General features: G+C 40.7%; 4 protein-coding genes across 4 annotated transcripts in view; all 4 read right to left on the bottom strand.

Moving 5' to 3' along the window:
- Nucleotides 1–774: 774 nt before the first annotated feature.
- hspa4b (heat shock protein 4b) lies at nt 775–9,054 on the bottom strand. The gene is made up of 19 exons (XM_030061824.1): nt 8,740–9,054; nt 8,136–8,193; nt 7,700–7,840; nt 6,700–6,822; nt 6,442–6,541; nt 5,742–5,875; nt 5,391–5,635; nt 5,182–5,258; nt 4,900–5,051; nt 4,525–4,631; nt 4,288–4,421; nt 4,015–4,199; nt 3,757–3,852; nt 3,373–3,525; nt 3,124–3,249; nt 2,892–2,999; nt 2,677–2,796; nt 2,346–2,507; nt 775–1,561 (listed from the first exon to the last, which is right to left on the bottom strand). Exons 1-19 carry the CDS (start codon nt 8,844–8,846, stop codon nt 1,355–1,357), a joined length of 2,535 nt encoding a protein of 844 aa, XP_029917684.1. The 5' UTR covers nt 8,847–9,054; the 3' UTR covers nt 775–1,354.
- A 410-nt stretch (nt 9,055–9,464) lies between these two features.
- On the bottom strand, nt 9,465–12,988 carry uqcrq (ubiquinol-cytochrome c reductase, complex III subunit VII). The gene is made up of 3 exons (XM_030061826.1): nt 12,835–12,988; nt 11,311–11,482; nt 9,465–9,633 (listed from the first exon to the last, which is right to left on the bottom strand). The coding sequence occupies exons 2-3, from the start codon at nt 11,462–11,464 to the stop codon at nt 9,539–9,541; spliced, it is 249 nt and encodes an 82-aa protein (XP_029917686.1). The 5' UTR covers nt 11,465–11,482; nt 12,835–12,988; the 3' UTR covers nt 9,465–9,538.
- Nucleotides 12,989–14,337: 1,349 nt separating this feature from the next.
- On the bottom strand, nt 14,338–17,559 carry gdf9 (growth differentiation factor 9). Its single transcript, XM_030061347.1, has 2 exons — nt 17,027–17,559; nt 14,338–16,059 (listed from the first exon to the last, which is right to left on the bottom strand). Exons 1-2 carry the CDS (start codon nt 17,406–17,408, stop codon nt 15,116–15,118), a joined length of 1,326 nt encoding a protein of 441 aa, XP_029917207.1. The 5' UTR covers nt 17,409–17,559; the 3' UTR covers nt 14,338–15,115.
- A 6,202-nt stretch (nt 17,560–23,761) lies between these two features.
- The window catches only part of sowahab (sosondowah ankyrin repeat domain family member Ab), a 2,109-nt gene continuing 420 nt past the window's right edge, over nt 23,762–25,450 (bottom strand). Inside the window, exon 1 of the mRNA XM_030061688.1 lies at nt 23,762–25,450. This exon is cut by the window's right edge and continues 420 nt beyond it. Coding sequence (XP_029917548.1) covers nt 24,378–25,450 — 1,073 coding nt within the window. The 3' untranslated portion in view covers nt 23,762–24,377.

Consider the following 25,450-nt stretch of genomic DNA (forward strand, 5'->3'; position numbering starts at 1 on the left):
TGTGGCTGAACAATAATAACAATAATAATAATTATTATTATATGTGATGATGGAGTTGACAGCCTTCCACTGAACACATGGTGGCAGCAGAGGCCTGTCGTGGAGCCAGCGGTTTTCTGCTTGGTTTATTGTAGTGGAATGGGTCTGAGGAGGAAATTCAGCTTGGTAATATCATAATTAGGTAATACTGATATTATATAAAGGATAAATACTTTAGCATCAGAGTTATGTGTGTTTGGCTTACCTCTCCTCCTTCCTGAATCTATCTAGTAAGTCAGCAATGTCAGCACCATATGCCAGCATTATATCCTCCTTTGTCTTTGCTGTATGTTATTCTGTATTGGCCTATTTTCTGCCACAAAAAAAAAAAAAAAAAAAAAAAAAATTGAAATGGACATTCTACTGTTATGTATGCTCTCTTCAAAGTGACATTTCCATATATATATATATATGGATGGATCTTCTCACTGGTTTGCAGATGCACAGCTGTATCATGTAACCCAAATTAGCCCATGAACCTGGATTCAATAACATGTGGCTTTGGAAAAAAAGGCGTGAAATAGGCCTACATGATTGCATGCAAAGAAATAAATCAGCTGAAATGTTCAGGGAAACCTTTGCATCAATCTATAATCGGTAAAACTGATTTTCAATTCTTTAGAGGCAGTATAGATTGTAGAAATCATAAACCTTGGGCTTATGTTAAACATGTCAGACATATAACATTAGATGTCCTCTTTCAAAGGAATGATCGAGTGGTAAAGAAGCCAGGAGTGATTTTCAACAACTTTATTAAAACCATATCTTGACACAGACCAGAACACTTAAAGGGCACACAACAGAAATAAATACCATCATGTGTACAGCGCTCATTGTCAAACAACAGGCTTATTGCAGTTGGCTTTCCATTTGATTTTATTTCAGCAAGAAACAAAGGGCATGCTATGGCATCGTAAAGACTCCACTGGGAGCTGGGATCAGTGTGCTGAACATCCTGCCTGCTTTTGACCGTGGAGTGAGTTCTTGAGACACTTCACCAGCTCGGATGCACCCAGGCTGCATCTCAATCTGAAAACAAACAGCTCCCGTTCATCTGTGTTATCTGATTCCACAGGAGAACTCTTGAACCTCCAGGAGGAGGCAGCAGTATCGCTTTTTGGCTGTCTAATATGACAGGTGTTTCCTAAAAAAAAAAAAAAAAGAAAGAAAGAAAAAAAAGCTATAACTGCTCTCTCTCTCCATCATGTCATCTGCAAGGGGAAGTTGATGACACTGAGGTGAAGAAGGGTGCACTTGGTTCAGACTGAGGCACAGCCGTGGGGGGGTCTTGAGGGTGGAGTTGTGGGTTCCTGCTTTAATCAAGGTCCATGTCAGGCTTGTTGTCTGTGACTTCTGAGGAGGGGTTTCCCGGGTTCTCAGCTGATCCTTTATCTGCAGTGTCGTCCTGGGCTGGCTCCTGTCCGTTGACGGGCCCGTTCTGCTCTGCAGGCTTGTCATCCTTGGGAAGCTCCACCTTGGGCTTGGGCTTGGTCACAATGTGGTTACAAGCAGTGTACAGCTCCTGAAAACAGTCGGACAACGTATTTTAGATATATGTGGATTAAAAGCAAAGAGATTCTGGCAGATGGCTCCACTTGCCTGTTCAGCGATAAGAACACAGACAACAGGATCATTCACCTAAATGACCTCTGGAAGATTTTTGGTGACAGTGTCAGCAAACACAATGTGGGGTCACTACAGGTGACTAGTATTATCTTAAAAATGAGCAGCTCTAAAGCTAGGAGGCATGTAATTTCAAATGATACATGGATAAGTCCAGTATTTTTTAGGAAGGAGACCGGCAATTTTTGGATATGGAGAGTGAACTGTTTTAAACCAGGAGACTCTTCCTGTGACACCTGTTTTTTTTATTTAGGAAGTGACGGTTGTGGGCGATGGGAGACAGCACAGTGAATATCAGAGGACGTACCTAAATCATCAGCTACAATAAATTTGATGACATTTCATTTTTAAACAATATGATAATACCATTTTACTATGAAAAGGTTTGACCTCTTATGTTAGCCAGTGCTAGTTGCATACATTTTAATAAACACAGTGTATGCTGAGGTGTTAGCATGGAGCGACAGTGCTGCTTGAAGCAAATTTATGCAATGCCTGCCCCAAATGGCTGTCAACTGCTTGAACTTCAACACCCTACAAACATGCACGACATCAATAAACTGTGCACTCTTCAGTAGCTACACAAAGGCTTTGCCTACATTGTATTTAATACCAATTTTACATGCCTTGATTTTAAAAGTTTCTAGTAACTTATTAAAGCTCTGGTACTATGATGTTCTCACCCTTGTTTTTGCCCGAATATCTTTGACTTTGACAGAGGGATCCACTGTCAGACTCTGTTTGCTTTGCTGGTTCATGGCACTGTTCATCCAGATCATGGTCTCACTGGCCAGCTTGTCCACTTTGTTGACATCTGCTTCATCCAGGTGATCGTACTGTTCCTCCTGGGATGAAAATCAAAAAGGGAAGTAATGACAGCTGCTATATCACGTTAACATTGCTATGCATGTCTTATGTCTAATGATATGCACATTTGGAGAAATATAAACAATATGCTTATATTTTTAAAAAGCTGTGAAAAAAAAGCTTGTCCTTTGAGGGCTTTTGCTGTACCTTTGTTTTGAATGCTTCGACAACTTTCATGTACTGCTGGATTTGTTTTCCCATCTCCTCGAACGCTTTAGGTCTCTCTTCAGCTTCCATATACCTCTCCTGGATGGGCTGGCCAAATTTCTGTGAAGTACATGTTGGTTAGAGACCAAATTAAGATCAAATTAAAATTTCAAATCAGCCTCTGGGGGGGAAGAAAATAACGATGCAATTATTACCTTAATCTCTGCCAGTTTGTCAATGTACACCTGTTTGGGTTGGTCCTCTCCGTCTTCATACAGCCAGTTTTCAGTATCCTCCAGTTTTAATGATAGAGCATCTCGGTCCTGAAAAGGACAAAAAAGGACATCAGGAATATGAAAACTAACGTCAAATCTAATGTGGCATCATGACTGTAACACGGCCTTATTTCTTGATTGGTAGTCAGAACCCAAGTGATCAATTACTCACAGATTCACTGACGAATCTCTCCAGCATCCCATGTAGTTTGTCCCTCATGTCATAAACGTACTCTTCTACATTATTCTTGGCATCATTCCTCTCTTTCTCCAGCTTGTCCTGCATGATCATCTTGCCCTGCGGATAATCCATCCAGTAAATAAACTGCCCAACACTTCCAAATTATGTTAAATGCTGTCAGTGAGAGTCAAGTTTGGCAAAAGCTAATTTCTTGGGTGGGCAAATACTTAAGATAGTTACCTCATTTTCTACAAAAAGATTAAGCATATCATCTGCTAGTTGCCACTGTGGACTGTTTTCGATTGGAAGCTCCAGCACTTTTGTTTTCACTTTGGGCTTTTTGGCTTGTGGAGGCTGGTCAGACTTCTTCTCAGCTTTACCCTCTGTGGAAGTCTAAAGAGAGACAGAGAAGGGGAAAAAAAGAGAGAAATCAAGGCTCAAAAACAGATTCATTAAAGAAACACATTAACAGATCCGGACATAATAGATTCCACTGGCAGAGCAGTGGACAACTTTTCTTTCAAAGCTACAACTGAAAACTCAAAATGGATGAAGCTGTTTGTTGCACAGGACGACTGAGCTCTATGCTCAGGAAAAGGTAACAACATGAGCAAAGCATCTTACTTCCATCTCTTCATTCTCAGGTGATGTCTTCTCTTCTGTTTCCTTCTGCCCATCTACCTGGCCCTTCTGCTCATCCTGATCAGTCTGCATTTTGCTCTGCAGTGGGTTAAGAAAAACAAGCCTTGTTTTACACAAACAAATCCACTTGTTGCTCAAGGTAATAGCCTTTAAGATCACAGATATTCAGTACTGTGGAGAAATATGCAGATAAGTAGATGAGGTTGCTGCATGTCAGTGGAACTTGTTTTGCTCAAGTACCTCCCCATCTTTGTCATTTGTCTGTTCTGTTTCCATGGGTTCCTCCGTTTCGTCGGACTTCTGCACTTCCACAAGGGAGGCACTGGACACACTGAAGATGCCGTGGATGTTCACACGTACTTTCACCTTGACCTTGGAGCTCTCCCCAGATGCCTGTGGGACAACCTTTTGGATCAGAAATTGGCCTGCAAGACAAAAAGAGCAGTTAAGCGTCACCAAAAATTTTGACACAAATGTAGGAGACATCAGCTCTGTCTGGATGAAGTTGCTTACCAATGGTGGGGTCGGGGTAGGGCAGCTCTTTGGGGCAGTTGTAGTAGGCCTCCAGAGAGAAGGGTTCTTTTCGGTAGAAGGTCAGCACTTTGGAAAACGGTGCTGCGTGATTCTTTGGAAACACCTCACAATCACTGTAGCCAAAAAAATTATAATTCACAGTCATATTCAACAATTTCACACAGACAAACAACCAAACCAAACAAAAACACATCCGTGGCAGGTGCAGCGGTTTACCTCAAACCTTCTTCTGCAGCAGAATTCCACTTCAAAGAAATTGGGTAGGGAACTACGTCTGTGATGGAGAATTCACGAACTTTGAAGGCAGGTGACAGTATGGCACACTGTGGAGACGCAAGCAGTATTCTTAGAGTGTGATCTGTGCTACGACCACCATCAAAAATGTAAAACTCTAGCAAAAACATCAATTTCTCTTTATTTTCAAACATTAGTGGATAATGACACAAGTGCATCAACACAAGGCTGCAACAAAAAACCTCACTTGTCAAGTCTAGACAAGTGATGATACTTTCATCATGTTTTGGTGAAAACAGAAATCCTCCTGTAGGGAGCAAAGGTGGAACTGAAGGCCAATTAAAACGTGCAGTATACCTGCAGAGCACATCCTCTGGCTACAGCCTCATCGGCATTCAGGGTGGTGCTCAGCTCCTTCCCAAAGAATTTGCTGATTCTCTCCTTAACGGCCGGGATCCTGGAGGCACCACCCACTATCTCTACTGCATAGATGTCCTCCTTCTTGAGTTCTAATAGGGCAAAATGACAATTTTAGAAACAAGCAAAAGAGCTGGTCCACATCAATGTTCTTTGATTAACTCAAAAAAAGAGATAACAGAAAGATAAGTAAAATAAAAATGAGAGGGCATTAAAACTTACTGGTATTTTCCATCAGACTCTGCAAGGGAGCCTCCACTCTGGCCAAAACATCAGCACACATCTCTTCAAAGTCAGCCCTTGAAAAAAAAAAAAAACACATTCAGTGCTTAAACTTTCAAGGTATGTCAGCTTTTATCAATATTTTCAAAAGGAAACTCCTACAGATTCAAGTCATAACTACTAAAACAAATGATTTCTTGTTTGCCTACCTGTTAAGTTTTCCAGACACATCAATGTCGTTCATGAAGCACTCGATGTTAAGCGGCAGGTCAGAGGAGTTGGCACTCATCAGTTTTTTCAATTTTTCACACTCCTGGTAGAGCCGTACCAGAGCCCTGGGCTTGGACTTGACATCAAGCTTGTACTTCTTGGAAAACTCCTCGCAGAAATGCCTGACCAGCGCCTCGTCAAAGTCCTTCCCTCCAAGCTCTGGGTCGCAGGCTGTAGCAAGGACCTGAGGAGCAGGGAGAAGGGCGGAGACAGCTCAAGAAAAAACACACTTTCAGTTTTGATGCGCAGATTAAACATCCACCTGGTTCGCTTTCTCCACTTCTACACACCTTGAGCTTGCCCTTATTGAAGGCACACACTGAGGTCTGGTATCCAGAATGGCCCAAGTCGACAAACACCACATTCCTGGCCTTCTCCTCGGGGGGAGGAAGGTCCTGTTTGTAAATTCCATATGCCAACGCCACTGTATGGAGCAGTATTAATGGAATTATTAATTAAAGCAAACAAGTAAATAAGTGTGCATTTCACTATGCAGCTGGATTTGACAAATTAGCCAATGCTGACTGCACTGCTTAATCTACCACCGTTCACTTCAGCTTTTAAGAGTTGGTTGTAAATGATTCTCATCTTTGAATCTACACCAGCCCTGGCCAGAATGTGCACCGTCCTTCAAACTGTCAGCTATGATCATCCTCATTCAAGTTCAAGTTTATTTAGAATCCCAAATCACTGTTTACAGGCAGGTCAGGACTGCAATAGGTGCCACGCAACTGGGGAAATGATCAAATTAAATTAGTCAATTAGACCAAAATTTGTGATTTGTTAGTTACAAATTGGTGATATCCAGCCAGTGTTAGATGTTACAGCCACTGTCTCCTCTATCTGTGTAATAAGTCGCCTACATCTTTCCAGACAAAAGAAAGAAGACTGATGTTTATCCAGGCTATGTTTGACCAGCAGTCACGATCAACACAACACTCACTGACGCATATAGCCTCATTCAAGCCCTGTTCAGATGTTAGTGCGTACCTGCAGTCGTCTCATTCATGAGCCTCAGGCAGTTGAGTCCGGCGATCTGGGCTGCATCCACTACTGATCTCCTCTCAGCATCAGAGTAGTAGCAGGGAACCTGGAAATGACAGCACGGCTCTTAAAAGTAACTCCCAACCAAGAAAAATCAAAGTTTTCGCTGCAGTCAGTGAGAGGACTATATGTGACTATACCACCCACTGACATACTGTGTAGCGAAACAGCATCAGCAGCTGCACAGGACTATGTAATACGTACAGACACCACACAGTCGGCCACAGGCTTCTTCAGTGCGCCTTCTGCTGTCTCCTTCAGCTTGGTCAGCAGCATGGCGGTGACCTGCTCAATGCTGAACACCTTCTCCTCCTCCATGTACATAACCTTAAGGAACACAGTAAGATTTGCAAACAAAAGATCATTACATCGTTCTGGATGACTGCTAGTAAATCATTCACAATTAGCGTTACGTCCAGGGAGTGACTAGGCAGTTAAGAGCTGATAAATCTATCTCATTCCCTGGCTGTGAGGTGCACCGAATTATATGACCATCAAAAGTGATAGCATGCAACATTTACACCACCGTTTGCTTGAGCAGCATCAAGACCAGAGGATACTGACCACTTTTTACTAACATGTCATTTACAGAGTTCTTAATCTAGTACAACATATATAAATATTAGTATGAACTATTAAACTTCCAAAAGGAATATTAAACATCTCCTCTCCATTCAGTTATCATTTTATGCTGGCACAGACATATAGCAATTCAAAGATGATCATATAGAGGTCTTAAGATGTAGAGTAATGTATCACATTACTTTAGTCTTGATATGATCGTATTGAGATACGCAGAGTATTGAGATAACATGTTGCGATATATTGGGAGTTATTACCTTTTTACAGCTGCAAATTATGTCCCGACAGGACAACTTTGTCTGTTTTATCTAATCTCTTCATCAATTCAATCACTTTTATTGCAGCAAAACTGTCAAGCAGACAGACTGACCAACACAGTCATAAAAAACAAGCATAATAAATACAGCATCGATACTTGGCGACACAATTTAGATACTTGCCATCCGTGTATCGATACAATATCGCCACACAAAATATCGAAATACTAGGCTGTATTGTTTCTTTTTTGCCCTATATAAGCACTAGGTTTTGGCTTGAACTGCATTGCACATTCTACATGGAAATCCTAATTTCAACTGTTTCATTGTACTTGGACTCGGATGCATTCACGTCCACCCCTTACCTTGATGCCTATTGTCCCTGTAGGCATTTGTGCAAGATCATAAACCAAGCTGGATTTAAGGTGTTGGACAAATGGATCTGAGAACGCCCTTCCATGAAATCTCTTGAACCCTTGGACTGTGTTTTTGCAGTTTGTGACGACCTGTTTTACCAGAAGCAGAAAACGACAAGATAAAACACATTATCTCTTATACACACACAAAAACCATATCTACTTGTGCACTCATGGCTTTACAACATGAAACTTTATGTGAAATGTGCAAAAAAAAAAAAAAAAAAAAAAAAGAGGTGTAATCGTTGACAATGAATTTCACTCATTCTGGTGCCTTGATCAGCACTGTACATGCTCACACAGCTGGTGCCAAGACAACACTGATCCTCATTGGGTACAGGAAATGATTTTGGCCTGCTTTCCACCACTTCCCATGAAAACATACCTGGCTTTTTGCAGCAGCACCGATTGATCGATTCCGGGGTCCAAAAGAAACACATGCTCTAAAAACAAAAACACACAGTCAAGCGCCGACACCCAGAATAACACTCTCATGTAAATCTATAGCACTAAATCGTATGGGGTTGACGTAACGGGCCATAGAAAGAAACACTGCAGACTGATGCGAATAAATAAGTCCATTTTGACACTGCTCGGCCTCCTCCCATCATGCGCCCATTTGCGCCTACACCGAATCCCCTTAATGGTAAAATAAACTACCATGATCTTTACTGTGTAATACATATAATCTAATCTATCTTTGCACAGCATGAAACACAAAGGGTAAGACATCTATCGTGATGTGAAGTGGTACCGGTGTTTCTTTCAAGCCACAAAGGCTTCGCTCCGGCTAGCATAAGCCAAAGTATTCACGTGCTGTTTCCTGTGTTGAAATCACTACCTCGCTTGCTAGCGAGCATGCTAACTAGCTAGCTAGCAAGCACTTTTGTCACAAGGCCACAACCGGATTCATTTACATTAAATAATTGGGGGGCGCACATAATTAAACACACAAAAGCACAGAGAATCACAAGACCATTCCCACTTACGGTGTACATCGGTCGCTATATTCATTTGCGACAGTTTCAATCCCTCCGGCTCTGGCTACCGCTACATAGCAGTTCAAAAACCCGACGTCAAACCCGACCACAGACATCTTCACTACTCGCGGATTTAAGTGCACAGTTAGTTACGACCGGGAGCTTAAAAAACACCAAGTGCGGAAAAAAAGTACAGCTAGTCGTGTTGTTTTAATTCACAGACGCCGTCCCACCCTTGTTCCATGAACCTGTGTTGCCCGCAGCGGATTGGCAAGCCGGCTGACGCGTGTGGCAGCGGACACACACATACACACTCACACACTCACAGGGCTTTCAGGAATCTTCTCTTGCTCCCCCGAGTGTGTCACGCCAGCATATCTGACTTCCGCTCATTTCAACATAAAGGCCCCGCACCGTGATGAGTTGAGCAACTAAACTGTTTGATTTGTCAGGATCCTTGCGACACTTTGTTTAAACTGCTCTCAATCCCTGCGTGTATATACTGCAGTGGATGTACATGTTGAAAAGATCGCTATTACATTCGCTGCATTTTCGTATAACATCTAAATTTGTATTGTCCTTTTTCAAGTAATACTGCTGCATGGGATTGACACCCTTTATTTGCATAACCAAGGCTTTTGTAGAACTAAACCTGCCATTCAGACCAAGAGTCCAAACATTTATGTATGTGTGCTCCTTAAAAAGATGGACAAATGATTTCAGTCAACACTCACTTCACATAAATATGTTTTCTCTTTATTGGTAAAACAGACAGAGTTGGAATAAACAGCAGGAGGGTGGCAGAAGCTCATTCGTCATTCTCATAATCAGAGGGATTCTTCCTCTTGCCCTGCTGATGGACATTGTTGCCCCAGGTGTATGTCAGGTACATCAGAGTCATTGCTTAAAAAAAGAGACATAAAAACAAATTAGCAGTGTAAATATATTCAGCTTTTTATGTTTGAATATGTGTTAGTGTGTCAGCGGTGCTGGCATATGGGTCAGTTCTTTCGAACAGCTGGACTGGCCTAGAAAGACTCGTCTGAGATTGTCAAATTGTACTCCAGTTTAGTGTTTTTTAGAGCTGTGAGAGGCAAGTGGAGGCTGGAACCAAAACAGTCAATTAAATAGAGAAACCAAGTCTTACAAAACAAACATACAACTGGCAGTGGAGATGCTGAGACAGGATTAATGTCACCCCCTTTCTTCTCTTTGGCTAGAAACCCCACTGCTGAATTTTGCACAAACTGCATCTTGCAGTAATTTTGTGAGTCAGATAAATCTGCCTTACTCAAAAATTAACAGATATTATGGACTGAATCGTCATTTACAACCTAAGAGGCTGTTGTTTACTGTTGCATTGTATCCCAGGAAAACCACCCAATAATTTTTTATCTCCATGTAATTTGAAGCTGTGTGGAGAGCTACCATGGGCATTCCCTCATACTTCAGAGTCCTGCACAAAGACTCAGCTGGGATTCAACCTGACTCACTCTAAAAAGCACCAGAGTTGGGAGTGAACCAGCACAAGTGCAAGATAGGCAAAAAATAACAGATTTATCAACAGACAAAATATTTTTTTTCCCTAAGCACCGGCACAAATCATTGTCCAGAAAATTCCTGTTTTGCAGTTTGTGATTTCTTTTGACAATACTTCTAACTAGAAAAGGCAAAGATCAAAACATTTCTTAAACCACTGGCCAACAGACTACTAAGATACTTACAAATCAGGATAAAGAAATTGTGGGAAAAATAAAACAATAACACAACTTTATTTTCAGATTTGAATTTTCAAACTACACAAGAGGTTTCCCTCTACATCTATAACACTATCATGTCTTTACAGCTACTTGGATCGATATTTTATCATAAGCACGACCATCTTAAGCCTAATAGGTTTCCATCACCACTCTTGTGCAGACAGATTCACGAGAGAGGGTGAGACAGGAGGGGACTTTCATTGGTCTATCCAGTAGGCAATGCAATGATTTGGACTTGATGTTTACTTTGTGTTTTTTCACAATTGGCCAGTAGGTTCAGCCTCTAAAACACATTAGGCTACAGAAGCACATCAGTACTGCATGACTGGTACTGGTTAATAATCTGATGATGTGGAAGCAGGTGCCATGAAAAAAAAACAATATGAGGTGAAAAATAATGCTGGACAGGGTGATGTGCTAACTACCACAGAAATGTAAGTATTACAGAGTACTGAGGCACTTGCTGTCTTGGAAAGTGTAACAGAAACATAAATACAAGCACAAATAGTTCAACTGTCACTGATGCAATTAGTCTTCAGGGGTACAGTGTAGGTACAGGTTATTACAAATACACTAGATATATCCTGTGGTTGAATTTAAATTTCATATCAACATGTCGCTTCAGAATAATCACGTAATCATCTCTGAGTCATGCTTTAACAAATATTCATGCATTCATTAAGCTTTTAGTTCATTTTAATTATGTTGGCCGGTGTAATTTTTAGCATTACAATTTTTGCATTCATTGTAATAGTATAATATTTCTTGTATTAGACTATTAGACTTTAATCTAAATGTCAAATACACAAAATATACTCACGGGGGGCAACCTTGAAGAAAGATGCTGTGAACCGTCTCCACACATTGGGGATTCCCTTGGAGAAATAGTTGGGGAACGCCTTCTGCTCAAATGGAGACAGACTGTAGGTAATCACATGCCTGACCTTGGCCAAATCTCCGAAGTGGCGGCCCATGTTCTCAAGCGAGCCAATCTGAAATGAAAGAAAAGCAATTCACAAGGCTCAACAAAAGAAACCCACAAACAGTTGCAGTGAAGCGATCAGTATAAGGGGGTTGATAATGTTCCAGATGACCCTCAAGTAGTAACTCACATTATGCAACAGCGTTCACAGGGGAAGAGGGCAAGCCGAACAACATCTCCGGATGAATTTTAGCATTTACTGTACAGCTCAAAACTTTAGTATGATCAGGATGACTCACGATAAATCACTTCTTTTCCAAATGATGAATAAATCCTATACAGTACTATATAATTTTCAGATCTAAAAAGTCTGAACGATGAAAATGCTGCTTTGTGTTTCAAATGAGAAATGGCTTGGTTATCATATTCAAAACTGTTAAAGGCCTTGGTTCGTGAAAGCTATTTATGGCTGATTATGAATGCATTAGCAATCCATCAAAGAGGTGGTAACCTAAAAAAGTTAAGACAAAGAATAAGACAAACCGGGAGATTATGTATAGAGTGAAGCAGTTTAGATTCTCATGGCTGTTTACAATTGTTAAGTGTCAAAAAAAGGAAAATACTTTATTATATTTTAATATTAGATTTTAACACCATTAGTCTTGTTTCAGCCAATACACATGCAAACTGCCTTTGAGTTTGACTGCTGATGATTACACCCAGTACTCTTCTCCCTACGGTACGTGGCCATATTTAAAGCATGAAATACTGTTGTAAACATATGCCAATGGATAGAACAATCAAGTAAAAGTGGTCAGACCACTTTTACTTTAAAACTGAGACTACTACGAAATACAGCCAGAACTGCTTATAGGGCAATTATAGTTAACGCTATCATTGGTTTGTTGAGAGCTTTAAAGTCTTGTTTAGAGAATGAAAAAAGCATAAAAATAACATTAACGTGTAGCTAAATCCTACTTCATCTGGCTTCACTTACACCCTGTTGTGCTAGCTAGCTACGGCTCCGTGCGATACTAACATGCTTAACAGCCACAGTTTGTTAGATAACAGCTGATCAAATAAAGAAATGGTAAAGACTGCAAATATCATCTACTCGGACTAAGATGTAAGCTAGTGGTAGAGGTAAAGCAGTATGGGATGGGAAGCTAAAGTTAGCTTAGCTGCTGCCTTGCTAACGTTGCAGCACAGAAGGCCAGCTAGCACAGGTAGCTAACAGTTAGCTAACAGATGGGGACCTTGAGACGCCGCGTTTGACTTTCATGTTAAAATGACAGTCTGACCGAAAACAGTCTAACCAAATTATCTCCTAACACAACAAATGCTAACTATTTTGACACAATTTGATTACCCTGGCTACTATAAGCCTGACAGCGGTGTTATAATGATGACATTGAGTCTTACCTCCCTGCTCCGCAAGACTCTTCTGTAATGCTGGTCGGTCTTGTTTCTGGTCGGGTAATGTCCAACGGAAATAGATGTCAAACCTTCCGGGATGCTATTTTTTTCTTTTATTTTTAATTCAGCGACTAGTCGGGTGCCTTATCGCCACCTAACGGACTGGAGTTTATAACTAGAGTCAAGGAAAAGGCCTTTTAAAAGCCCTTTGCCTACCTGCGCTTTAGTAGTTTTTCCTCGGTTTCACTCAGCAGTAAAAGCCCTTTTGTCTGTGCAGGACACCGTAGCCCACGCTGTTCTCCACATGTGACAGTGATGTGAGGCTGAGCTGCTCGCAGATAAACTGAAAAACCGAAAAGCTATACATATGTACACGGCTGGTTCAATATTATCTCTGGCCCGACAGCGCCACCGCGTGGAAAGGTTGAGTAGCTACAGTGTGAAAATAAATGAGCACCTCCAGCAAAGTGAAATGTGTTTGGTAAGTAAGGTGCTGGTTTGGGTTGACTTTTTTTTTTTTTTTTTTTTTTTTTTTTTTTTTCCCAGCACTTGTCTAATTCTGGAGTAAATCATATCCAACAACAGCTCACTTTTTGTTGGGTTGTGTTTCCTGCTGTGGCATCATGGCTTGTGGCTACACTGAAATGGTCAAAATAAATAAAGAATCAAGTGAAATTAGTGTCTTTTTAGTTGATCCGTGAGTACTCAGGGTTTCTTCCTGTATGTGCAAGAGTGTGTCTGTCAAGGAGTGTGTCTGCTGAGGAGAGTGTGTCTTCGGATTCCTAATAAGTATTCAATCTCATAATGCAACCAGGCATTTTTAAAATTTTAATTACTACAGCACCCTTTTGAATTCAGAGGATGGTGATTGTGGTAAAGTTAATGAGGATTCCAGCTAATTCAGTTGCCTGAAGAAGCTGATGTGTAAAAGATAAGCAGAGCAGATACATTTTGATCTCATTAAGGCAGAAAAGTTATAAAAAAAAAAAAAAAAAAAAAAAGCCAAAGAAATGGCTAAATGAAAAAGACAAACAAGTGATATATAAATATTCAGCGTCTCAAAGAAAGTGGGGGAAGCCATCATCTTATTTTGTCACAGAAAAAAAACAATCAGTTGTTTCCAGGATAAAAGTGAGTCACACAGGATTAGATAATGCTGTAAATAGCCAAATGGGACAGGTGATTATCACTATTAAAAAGCGGAACATGTATCAACTGCACAGGAGAGAAAGGTTAAGAGAAGTTTTTAAGTAAGAGAGGTGTGCAAATGAATTTTGAAGAAATATTTGTAAGGTCACCAGAGAGTGCATGCTTTTATCTATTTCAGTGCATGAGAGGCAAAGTAGTGCCCCCGTGTGGATTGTCCTTTCACAGGATAGAGCCAACAGTACCTCAGTACGGTATTATGGATGTTGAGGATCTCACTAAGCTTGTAGAAACATCTGTTCAGTCACAAAGTATCAACAGTTTGGGGTGGTTGTACGCACACAAACAGAAGACATACAAATATGTGCATGCTAGTTTCTTTTATTTACAGTTTTCTAAAGAACATGTCTAAATATTCTTTTTCTTTGTGAAAATCCATGAGCTGAACACAGGCACACAGTCAATTCATTCAATTTGCATAAATAGATGTGACATGCATTTTGTCACACAAACCAGTACGAATTCATAAGTATGTAGCCACTCGATGACCAGAAGTAATAAATACACACAAACCTTGAGTTATCCCTACAGAGCTTTCATTGTGGACATTAGGATGGCTGCCCATAAGACAACCACCTGTAATATCCACGAATAAAATGAAATGTAAAAGGTTTGATAAGAGTATGGGACTGCTTTTTCATCTTTTGTCCAGAACAGGGTTACTTAAAACTTGCCAGTTGTGCTAAAGAATAATGACAGACCACCCACCCAAAATAAATTAACAAAAAATAACTTAAAAAATCATAAATAATACATTTTCTTCTTCAAGTGTGTCACATTCAATGCTATGTTGCAAACAACAGCAGTAAGTTGAAGGGTAAGATGCATTTGCATCGTATCGCATCGTAAACAAAAAGGAAATAAATGCCATATCTCTATATTTTTCAATAGGATAAAATACTTTGATTAAGTAAACACACAACACACTTGATTAAGTAAACACACCTGCTCTAGATGACTCTGAGTATAATTCATGCAATCGCTGAACCTGGTCAGAAGATTTCATACTTAAAATGTGGGATAATGACAATACATTGTGAAACATGAAGTGAGTTCATCTGCACTCGGGACGTGCACTGTCTTAACGACACGTGCACCTGGTGGCCACCATGTCCTCAAACTCCTTGTAAACGTACGACCCATCCACTTCAAAGATCATGACACTTAGTGGGCTGTAGTGGGAAGGGATACATGAGGGCTTGGGTACAGAGGAGTCCAGCTTCTCGTAAATGATGTTTTGCACCATGGTGTGCACCGGGGAGCCATAGATAAAGCCCATGGTCCTCGGGCATATGCCTCTGCAGTATCTGGGGTTATATTTTGGTGGAAAAACAATCCAGTGATCCAGTCTGAGCTGGCTGAATCTCACCCTGAAATCATACAAGGCACAGTCAGTTGTTGGAAATTCAGAGCTTGGAAGTAGGTCGGGCAGGCTGATATTTAGGCTTTGACTGCCTCTTTTGCTCTTTGGGGATTCCCTCCTCCGTCTCCTCATGCGCCCAATTCTCCATCCTGATTTGAAATCCATTTGCTTGTGAAATGTATTTGCCGCAGCAGCTGGCCTTTGACCTGCTTTGGCAGAGATCAGTGACCTCGGATGGGACAGTTTGCTGGTGTCATTGAGATGCAGGAGCAGAGATGGAGGCCTCAGGGTCAGGGTGAGCTCTAAAGGGCCTTTGCGGCCGGCAGCCCTGGCCCCTCTGTCCTCTGGGCAGGTCACATTGATGAGCAGGCGCATATTCTTCCTCTGAAACTTCAAGAGCAGCTGGAGAAAAGAGGTGATGTCAACCTCCAGCCAGTTCCTCCTTTGTGTGTGTGTGCTGATTGTGAAATTGACTCTGTGCTGGGCGTCAGGACACAGCTGACACTGGTTTAAGTGCTCTTGCTCCTTGATATCCAGGTAGCACACAGACCAGTCAGAAGCTGCATGGTAACGGTCAACAGAGTAGAGCAGGACGGACTTGAGAAGCTGTTCTTTATTTTTCACTTGGTCAAGATTGTAGGAAAGGTCTTGCATAGTGAACTCTAAAGGAAAAAAACGAAAATGCACCGTGCATATGTAACTTAATGTATACTGATCACATAAAAAGAAAAACGGGGAAAAGTGTATCTAAGTATTACAGTAAATCTTCCGGCCACAGTCAACATCTCTCTTTTTTATATCCAAATCCTTGGAAATTCAATACCTAGATTAGAATAATCTTTGTTGTTGTTGGTATTGTCACTAATACTACTTTTCAAAGCCCATGACAACTGAGTTTGGAGATGACTTTAAATTTAAATCTGCCAATTCAATCATTACTTTTAGGAAAGTATCCTATACTTAGAGCATCATGTCAGGTCCCTTGGATAAAAATACCTGTGGTAAAAATCATTTCTCTAAGGACACAGAAACAACACACCTTTCTTTGCTTTACATTGCTCTAAAAAGAAAATTGATATACTGGAGCAGTTGGTCATGTGTTAAAATAGTTTCCTGCATTGTATCTGTCAAATATGAGATATGAGTGTAAGTATATCCCCAGTGTAGCCTGGGTTGTGCTGACCTACAAAGGTAATAAATGAATGAATTAATGAATTAATGAATGAATGAGTAGCAGCTCAGGGTAAAACTCAGGGTATATTTTAAAGATTCTTTTTGTTGGCAGAGTGGCTTGACAAAACTTAATAGGATATTTATTTCTTCCCTAACAAATTCTCACATTTGCACAAAAGTTAAGTTAAGGCAGTCTTTACTTTAGTGTATGGCTGAACTCAGATGGTGTTCTGCAGCTTTGATAGATATAGACAAAACTTTGAGCCAGGGCAATTTCCGATTTCCCCTACAATCAGACTAAATGATCTTTTCAACATAGCCTACATTTGTTTCTCTTGCAAGTGTTTTTGGATGTCCTTTAAGTGAAAATATTCGTTAGTATTCAATCTCATCTCATCTTATTCCAAATGTTAATGTTCATATTGAACTATTTTGCAGTAAGTCTCAGCCACTCACCTTTGCTGTGTACGGGACATTCATCTTTGGGCCTTATCAGTCGGAGTATGCCAATATGGTGAGTTTTTTTCCCATCCAAGCTCCTCTGCACTCTCAGTGACTTCTTATAAAACTCCGTCATATATTTTATATATTTGTGCTCTGGTTTAAGCTTCTTCTTCAGGTCTGGGGTCCACCTCGACCGGCCATGCTCGGACAGGGCTCTGAACAGGGGGGAGAAGATCCTGTCGTAGGAGAACCGGCCGGAGTCGCCGAGGCTGCGCAGCGCGCTGGAGGAGGCGAGGGGAGACCTCAGCGGGCAGCCGCAGGTGAACAGGAGCAGGAGGAGGACGGTGCGAAAATAATGAAGTGCAATTGACAGCAACAGTCGAGTCTCCATCATAAACAAATAAACGGGTCAAGTTTCAGTTTTTAACAACGTTATTGAGCCCAACACTGCTTGGGGCCTGACGGAAAACAAACAAACAAACATCAACGCACTTTGGGAGCTAGCATTAACGGTTAACCCATTTAATCTGAACGTGTCGTTGCCGACATAAGTGCGCATGTCATATTGTAAATACCGTAACTTCCGTAATGTTCGCGCTATCGAAGAAATTCCAACTCTTCCTGAAAACTGAAAAGTTGCTCTTGAGCCCACATGCAGTTTAATACGGTAAACATTGCCGGGCTTGGATTACGTCATTACGCACAGGTCGGTAGAGACAGACCGGAGAAGGATCATCGAGGGATCTGGAGACAATATTTTTCCCGAGGAGAGAGAGATTTCTTCTACACCACGGTAAGCAACATTCGTAAATTACATATTGTTTGTAGGATAGTATGTAGGCTATGTAGGCTACAATATTTGACTTCGGAATGAATGGTGTTCCGTATTATCTTATGTCTGAATTGGTTTTGGGCCTGCTGAGGGGACATCCGTGATATATAGGGGAGACTGGGGTAAGATGAGCCATTTTTCATATTTAGGATCACTACATCAAGGCAATCATAGTTTTGTCGCTAACTAATATATCTGCATATATTTCAGGATGTTGTGCATCTCTTCAAACAAACAGAATGAGTGTAAACATAACTGTTTCCATAATATAGCATGTCCAAAAAAAGTGGTCTCGTGGCACAACTTACCCCGTGTATGGGGTAAGTTGAGCGTAGGAGCGGGGTAAGTTGAGCTGTATCCCTACTTGCCCCCCACCTTCCTCCCCACCTCCATCCCACCCCTCCCTCACCTTCTCCCTCCCTAAATAACAGTCACTTCTTCACATTCATATGTATTTTTATTTATTAAACACAATTCAACAGGTACAATAAACAGCTGTTTTGAACATTGAACCAAAATACACTTACATCATACACTTAATATGTAATTAATTTATTTTATTTTGATTAATTAATTAATTTATTTATTAATTTATTTTTTTTATTCATTCATTCATTCATTCATTCAATATTTCATATTTATTTAATATTTAAGACATTTAGGCTACAGCCAAAATACACTTATTAAGTGTATGGGGCTCCGGCTCAACTTACCCCTGGCCAAATGGCTCAACTTACCCCAGAGCTACCATTTTGACTTTTTTAGTCCCCACAGCTAAAATTGTGCACTTTTATGCTAGGTTTATGACCTCATGTTGTAGCTCATAGATACCACAACTGATGTATAAAACAAATTTAAAATGATCTGTTTTGGTCTTAACACAATTCTCATGAAACTGAGGATAGATTGAATTCACTTTCAAGAGTAAAAAATGTTTTTTTGGAAATAAATGTCTAACCACTTTACCCATGTGGTTCTTACCTTCACAGACTCCATGAAATGATGCCTTCCTCCTAAATATTTGGTCACATGATCAATATTTTCTACCGTTTCCTAGCAACAGGGGGTGGCTCAACTTACCCTTTGGCTCAACTTACCCCAGTCTCCCCTAACGGACACGGTCGAGGTCGTAGTGGTGCGCGTCGGGGTCAGGACAATGGCGCAACAGTTATATTATTCACAGGGAGACATGTAACAGCCAGCGGCAGATATGTAATTGTATTGTAGTGTATTTTGTACGGTCCTGTCTTTTCCTTGCACCTTTTTCATTGTTGGCCATTTATTGTGAGGCATCAACACTCCAAAGCAGATTTCTTGTGTGTGTGAAAACCTGCCTGGGAAGAATAAATCTTATTCTGATTCTGTTTCAGGGATACATGATATGCCAGACCTTCAGGAGCAGCTGTCTGCCCAGCTCCTGGGGGTGCCACTGGATGCCAGGCCAGTGAGGACCCCCAGCCAAGGCCATTTCCCTGTCTCTGTCAGTGACGGCCAGGGACACGGCAGGTCACAGAGAGCCAGCATGGGGAGACAGCAATGCACTCTGTGCAAAAGAGCACTCCCTGGAGATGTGGGGAGTGTGGTGTGGACCTCTGCCTACAACTTGACAGGAACTGCTTCAGGGTGTACCACCTCAGGGACTGAAAAAGACCTGGCAGTTCTTTAGAAAAACAGGGACTCAAATAAAAAAACAAGGTTCAAAAATGTTTTGTTTTTGTTTGTTAGAGTTCAGAATTTCAACTGAATGTTTTAAATCATTTGTATATATGGAATTACATTGTATTATTTAGTAAAAACCACTAAAATCAAATTCCATTTTTGTGTTTTTCTTTCCTTTAAGCTGTTATTACACCCTCAAAACATTTCAGTAATGTTACATCACTGGCAGATACAGTCAAGCAAAAAATTATTCATACCCCTGGCAAATTTTGACTTAAAGTTACTTTTATTCAACCAGCGAGTTTTTGATTAATTGGAAATGACACAGGCATCTCCCTGAAGATAATAAGACAATGTACAAGAGGCATCATTGTGGAAAGAAATATTTCTACACTTTTATGTACATTTGAACAAAAAGTGGCATGTCCAAAATTATTCATACCCTTCTCAATAATCAATAGAAAAGTCTATTACAGCAATCAAGCGCTTCCTATAATTGCTGACCAGCTTTTTGCATGTCTCCACTGGTATTTTCGCCCATTCATCTTTAGCAATGAGCTCCACCTCTTTCACGTTGGAGGGTCTCCTTGCCATCACCCTGATCTTAAGCTCCCTCCACAGATTCTCTGTTGGATTCAAGTCAGGACTCTAGTTGGGCCACTGCAAAACATTAATGTTTTTGTCCGCTAACCATTTCTTTACCACTTTTGCTGTGTGTTTTGGGTCGTTGTCGTGCTGAAATGTCCACTGGTGGCCAAGGCCAAGTTTCTCTGCAGACTGCTCGATGTTGTTGTTGAGAATATTGATGTATTGCTCTTTTTTCATGGTGCCATTTACTGTGATTAGGTTCCCTGGTCCATTGGCTGAAAAACTCCCCAAACCATTAGGTTCCCACAACCATGTTTGACAGTGGGGATTGTGTTCTTAGGGTCGAAGGCTTCTCCTTTTTTACACCAAATGAAGGATACATCATTGTGGCCAAACAAGTCAATTTTTGTTTCATCTGACCACAAAACAGAAGACCAGAAATATTCTTCTTGTCCAGATGAGCTTTTGCAAAGGCCAAGCGGGCATTTGTGTGCCTTATCTGGAGGAGTGGCGTCCTCCTTGGTCTTAGTCCGTGGAACCTAGCAGTGTGCAGTGTCCGTTGGACTGTCTGCCTTGAGATGTTGCCACCATCAGCTTCACCAGGATGACCTTGGCGGTGATCCTCGGATTCTTCTTCACCTCTCTCACTATGCTCCTGGCCAGCACAGGTGTCACTTTAGGCTTCCGACCACATCCTCTGAGATTTTCCACAGTGCAGAATGTCTTGTATTTTTGAATAATACTTTGTACTGTCGCCACTGGAACTTGAAAACATTTAGATATGGCCTTATAGCCCTTTCCTGACTTGTGAGCAGCCACAGGTCCTCAGTGAGCTCCTTTGTCTTAGCCATCTCTGTCCAAAAACCAACTGCAGAGAGCTGCTGTTTTTCACCTGTTGAGTTGATTAAAACAGCTGTTCCCAATGAATCAGGATAATCATGATGCTTTAGAACAGCTTGGACTATTTGGAATGGTATAGAACTTTGGATTCTCCCATAGAGTGTGACAGTTTGCAATGGGTATGAATAATTTTGGACATGCCACTTTTTGTTCAAATGTAAATAAAAGCTTAGAAGTATTTCTTTCCACAATGATGCCTCTTGTACATCATCTTATTATCTTCTGGGAGATGCCTGTGTCATTTCCAATTAATCAAAAACTTGCTGGTTGAATAAAAGTAACTTTAAGTCAAAATTTGCCAGGGGTATGAATAATTTTGGGCTTGACTGTATGTAAATCTAAAGTTATACTGGAAAAAAGAGCAAAAGCACATACTCGCAGGACATTATATGACAGTTTTACAGCCAAAACAACACAACACAAGTCCTGGCGGCCTGTATGAGACTTAGGCCTAAAAGGATTAACGATACTGGAGACTTAACATGCTAGCTAATGGTACGTTACCGTTAAATGTTAATAGCTACATCAAATCTCTACTTTTTTTTTTTTTTTTTTTTTAGTTTTTCCAAAAGGTATTTTACCACCCATATTTAATGAATGGCAATAATAATTTTCTAAATCAACAAAATTCTGAAAAAGTTATTTTCCTCATTTTATGGCTCAAAAGCTTGCCATGTGGCCCAGTGGATGAAAAGGATGCTTTGATATTTTAACAGTTTTCTAATGAAGACTAATGAACCATTAAATAGCTAGGCTTATATAATCTCTCACATTTATGTTGACAGCAGGGTGTGGAAAACCTAGTAACAATTGCTGCCAAAACTGGTTTATCATATGTGCAGCCTCTCTCCTCCACCATATGTTTTTCGTACCCCCAGGTAAGATTTCCATTTGCATTACTTATTTAGTCCCAAATCATGATGACAACTGAATCTCAGTGTGTGTTTTGTGTGTGTGTGTGTGTGTGTGTGTGTGGTTGTTGATTTTAAAGTTAAACACTACCACTAACTCAAGGGGTCGCCAAAGTAATTTCTGTAATTCCTTCCTTCAAACAAGCCAGAAATAGGGGTCTGTCTTGTTCAGTCATCCTGGATACCATAATCAAGAATGTTCAATTATTTTTAGCCCTTTATGTTTACGCTATTGTAAATTTATTTAGCCATCGGTTATAAATTAAAAGTCCCCAGCTTCCTCCAAATGCAGCAGGTAGGATTGTAACTGGTGCAAAACACAAAATAAACTAACTCCAGTTTGCAGTCTCTTCACAGTTCACACCTTACCCACAGGATGAGTGAGTGATTTTAAAGCATGGCTAGGTCTGGGCCCACGCCAAATCACAAACTTTTAATCATGAGCAGGTGCCGTCAGTGCCCTTAGCCTTTGACATGACCTGCCAGATGACTTCAGGTAAGCAGAAACAGTATGATACTTTACATCACTTAGCCTATTCGCCTCAATTTACCCCACCATTTCCACCCCTTCAGGTTTTTTACTTGTTTTAAATTATTGTATGAGTTTGATGTTTACTTTTATGAGCTGTTGAGATCTTAATTTTAAATAGTTTTATATAAGTAGGCCTTACCTGTATTATCATTATTGTTGTTGTTGTTTTATAAATACATTTAATTTTCACATAGTCCCATATTGGAGAGACTTTCATGGTCCCAGATGTTAACTGAACCATCCAAGATGACTGGAGTAACACAAGCAAAGTCTTTTCCTTTCGTGACTACTACTCAATGTTTTTGCAGTATATATATTTGGTATTGAATTATTGGAGGTGGGATAAAACTATGCAAGCTGCTCTGTTGAATAGCTACTGTGAGTGCAGCTGTCCCTCATCCGGATCATTATGCAGGAAGCGTCTTCTCTAGACAATAAGACAAAGGACATTGTAATCACACTGTATTGCTTATGGCTTCATTGTCTGAGCTCCAGCTCTTGTCATATCATCAGGCATTGTTTTCCTCTGGGTCAGCTAAGGATAAAAACATAGTTCACATTCCCTTTGTACTACTCAGAACAGTGGAGACAACTATTTTGATGCACATCATTGCATGATCTGGGCAATAGAATCCTGTTTTTTTGGTTTTTGTTTTGGTTTTTTTCCCCTGACAAACCTAATATAAAATGGTGTTTCTGCCTGAGTTCTGTACCGTCCGTCATAGGTTTATATGTCAACTTTGATCACTAATAGGATCACATTAGGTCCCTGCTTTATGATGTACAAGTGGGTTTAATCTAACGTGACACAAAGTTTATGCAGAATGATTGTCACCATCAGTGCTTATAAATTGAAAATAAAAACTAAGCTAATCTAAACAGCAAACTGTCTTACAGTAGGTCAGGAATTTTTCTTAAGTTTGTAGGCTTTTTATCTGAAATTCTTTCCAGTGATCGCTAGTTATTGATCACTTTATGGTCTCCTCACAGTGGCAAAAAATGTCTTATTTATGTCATATCTTGTTCAACATTTTTGTGTTGCATCAGTCCAGAGAGGAATGAAGGTCACAGTGGCTGACAAAAGGCCTTTCTTCTCTATAATGGCGTCACATATACAAATCAAACGATAATGCAAAGGAAACATCCCACCATCCTGCCTAGCTGCCCTGCTCTGATTTTATTCTCCCCACGCAGCTCCCCTTTGCTCATTCAAATGCTGAGAGGCAGCATTCGTCAGTATGAACGTTACAAGCTCAACTTTGTCACACATGGGATGTTTTTGCAACAAAAGTATGCACAACTTATACAAATCCTCCGCACACAAATATTGCTGCTAAACTTTATTCATAATTGATCCATCGAACTTATTATTGCTCTCTGGTACAGTTAACTGTAATTCAGTATAAACAAAGATATAAACAAGGTATAAAGTTGTAAACAAAGATGGTAAACATCCTATTTCCACAGTGAAATCAGATCATGTTTCATACAGGTGTTGGCAGCAGCTATTTGTTGTTATATTTGATAATGTTTTAATGTTATGAATCAACAGGTGGGTTATTTCCAGATATTTACTATACATAAGGTAAATAAGAAAATTACTCATCACCAGTATGAATTTCTGTTACATTTGAAAAAAATAATTTAAATGAGTACAAAAATAACATTGTTATTAATATAGGCTATAGATTTCAACAAGAAAAACGATTTATATATGATTATTTAACTAATCCAGTGCTACACTGTACACAAGATACCTAGAATCTGTAATAGTATCAAGACTACACACATTTTTAATTGAGTTACAGTCCTTCCACAATCCCATGCATAACCACTAGTGGTTAAAGATGTCTTTTAAATATTAACATTAGATAAACAAAGAGAATTTGATCTCTTGCAGCTTTGACACTGGGTTGTCTCACGGCTTCATTTTTGGACATCTCACCAGTCCTGGACAAGCCTGGATGTTGCTTTGTGTTTCTTCCCTATGTGGGGCTGAAACAGTTTGCTTATTGTGTTCAGACCTTTTGGCTGCTCTTTACATTCCTCACTTTCACTCTTGTCCCTGTACTTGCCTCGCTGCATTCCACCCAGAAGCTGTCTGACTTCAGCTGACACGCCTCTGCCCAGGTAGTGACAGGGCTTCTTTCCATCATTATCTCTTATATTTACATTGGCTCCATAACCCTGCACAAGCAAAACTATGACTTCACTGTGACCATGTATGGCTGCAATGTGCAGAGGTGTGTAGCCTCCATGCGTTTTGCTGTTGACATTAACATAAGTGCCTCTTTTCTTGGAGATGTCCATGATCTTGTGCACCATCTCACCGTTGCCATCCTTGGCAGCCCAGTGGAGAGCAGTGAACCCTGACATGAAGTCTCTCCTCGTTGCCAGCTGGGTCTCCTGCAGCAGCAGACCGTAGATTTGTCCCCACAGTCCAGCAGCACACTTGACCAGCCACTCATGAGCCAGTGGATCCAGAGGCACAGTCTCAGAGTACTTGGCATCATCTCCTTGTTTTGTGGTCTTGTTTTGGGTCTTCATCGGATGGGCAAAGCTTGGGTCTTGTATCTCCTCTATTTGCCTGTTTTTCCAGCACTGAGGCTCACTCCATCCATCCAGCCCAGTTGTTGGAAAATGTGGGTTCATAGCTGGCACTGATGGTGCAGGAGCTATGGGTACCAGCATGGTCTGTTTCTCTAAAGTTTTATGTTGGGGCAAAGCATCCTGTCTCACCAGTTGAGGCTCTGCGGGTGGACGAGGGGGGGATTTTACTGCGATGACAGCAAACACGGCGCCAGATTTTCTCGATCTGCTCCCCTGATCGCTGGAAATATTCAGGACTTTGACAGTGGTTGTGTCCACGCCGCTAGGATTTCTCGATAAGGGCCTCCCACTTTGCGCAATTTCTAAAGGGATGTGTTTGTCATTGTCACTGCAAAAACTGCTATTTAAATTTGAGGGGTAGCACATGTTATTGTTCTCGATGTCTGAATAAAGCACCTTGCTGG

The sequence above is a fragment of the Myripristis murdjan genome, chromosome 10 (assembly GCF_902150065.1).
Source record: "Myripristis murdjan chromosome 10, fMyrMur1.1, whole genome shotgun sequence".
In the NCBI taxonomy this organism is placed as follows: Eukaryota; Metazoa; Chordata; class Actinopteri; order Holocentriformes; family Holocentridae; genus Myripristis; species Myripristis murdjan.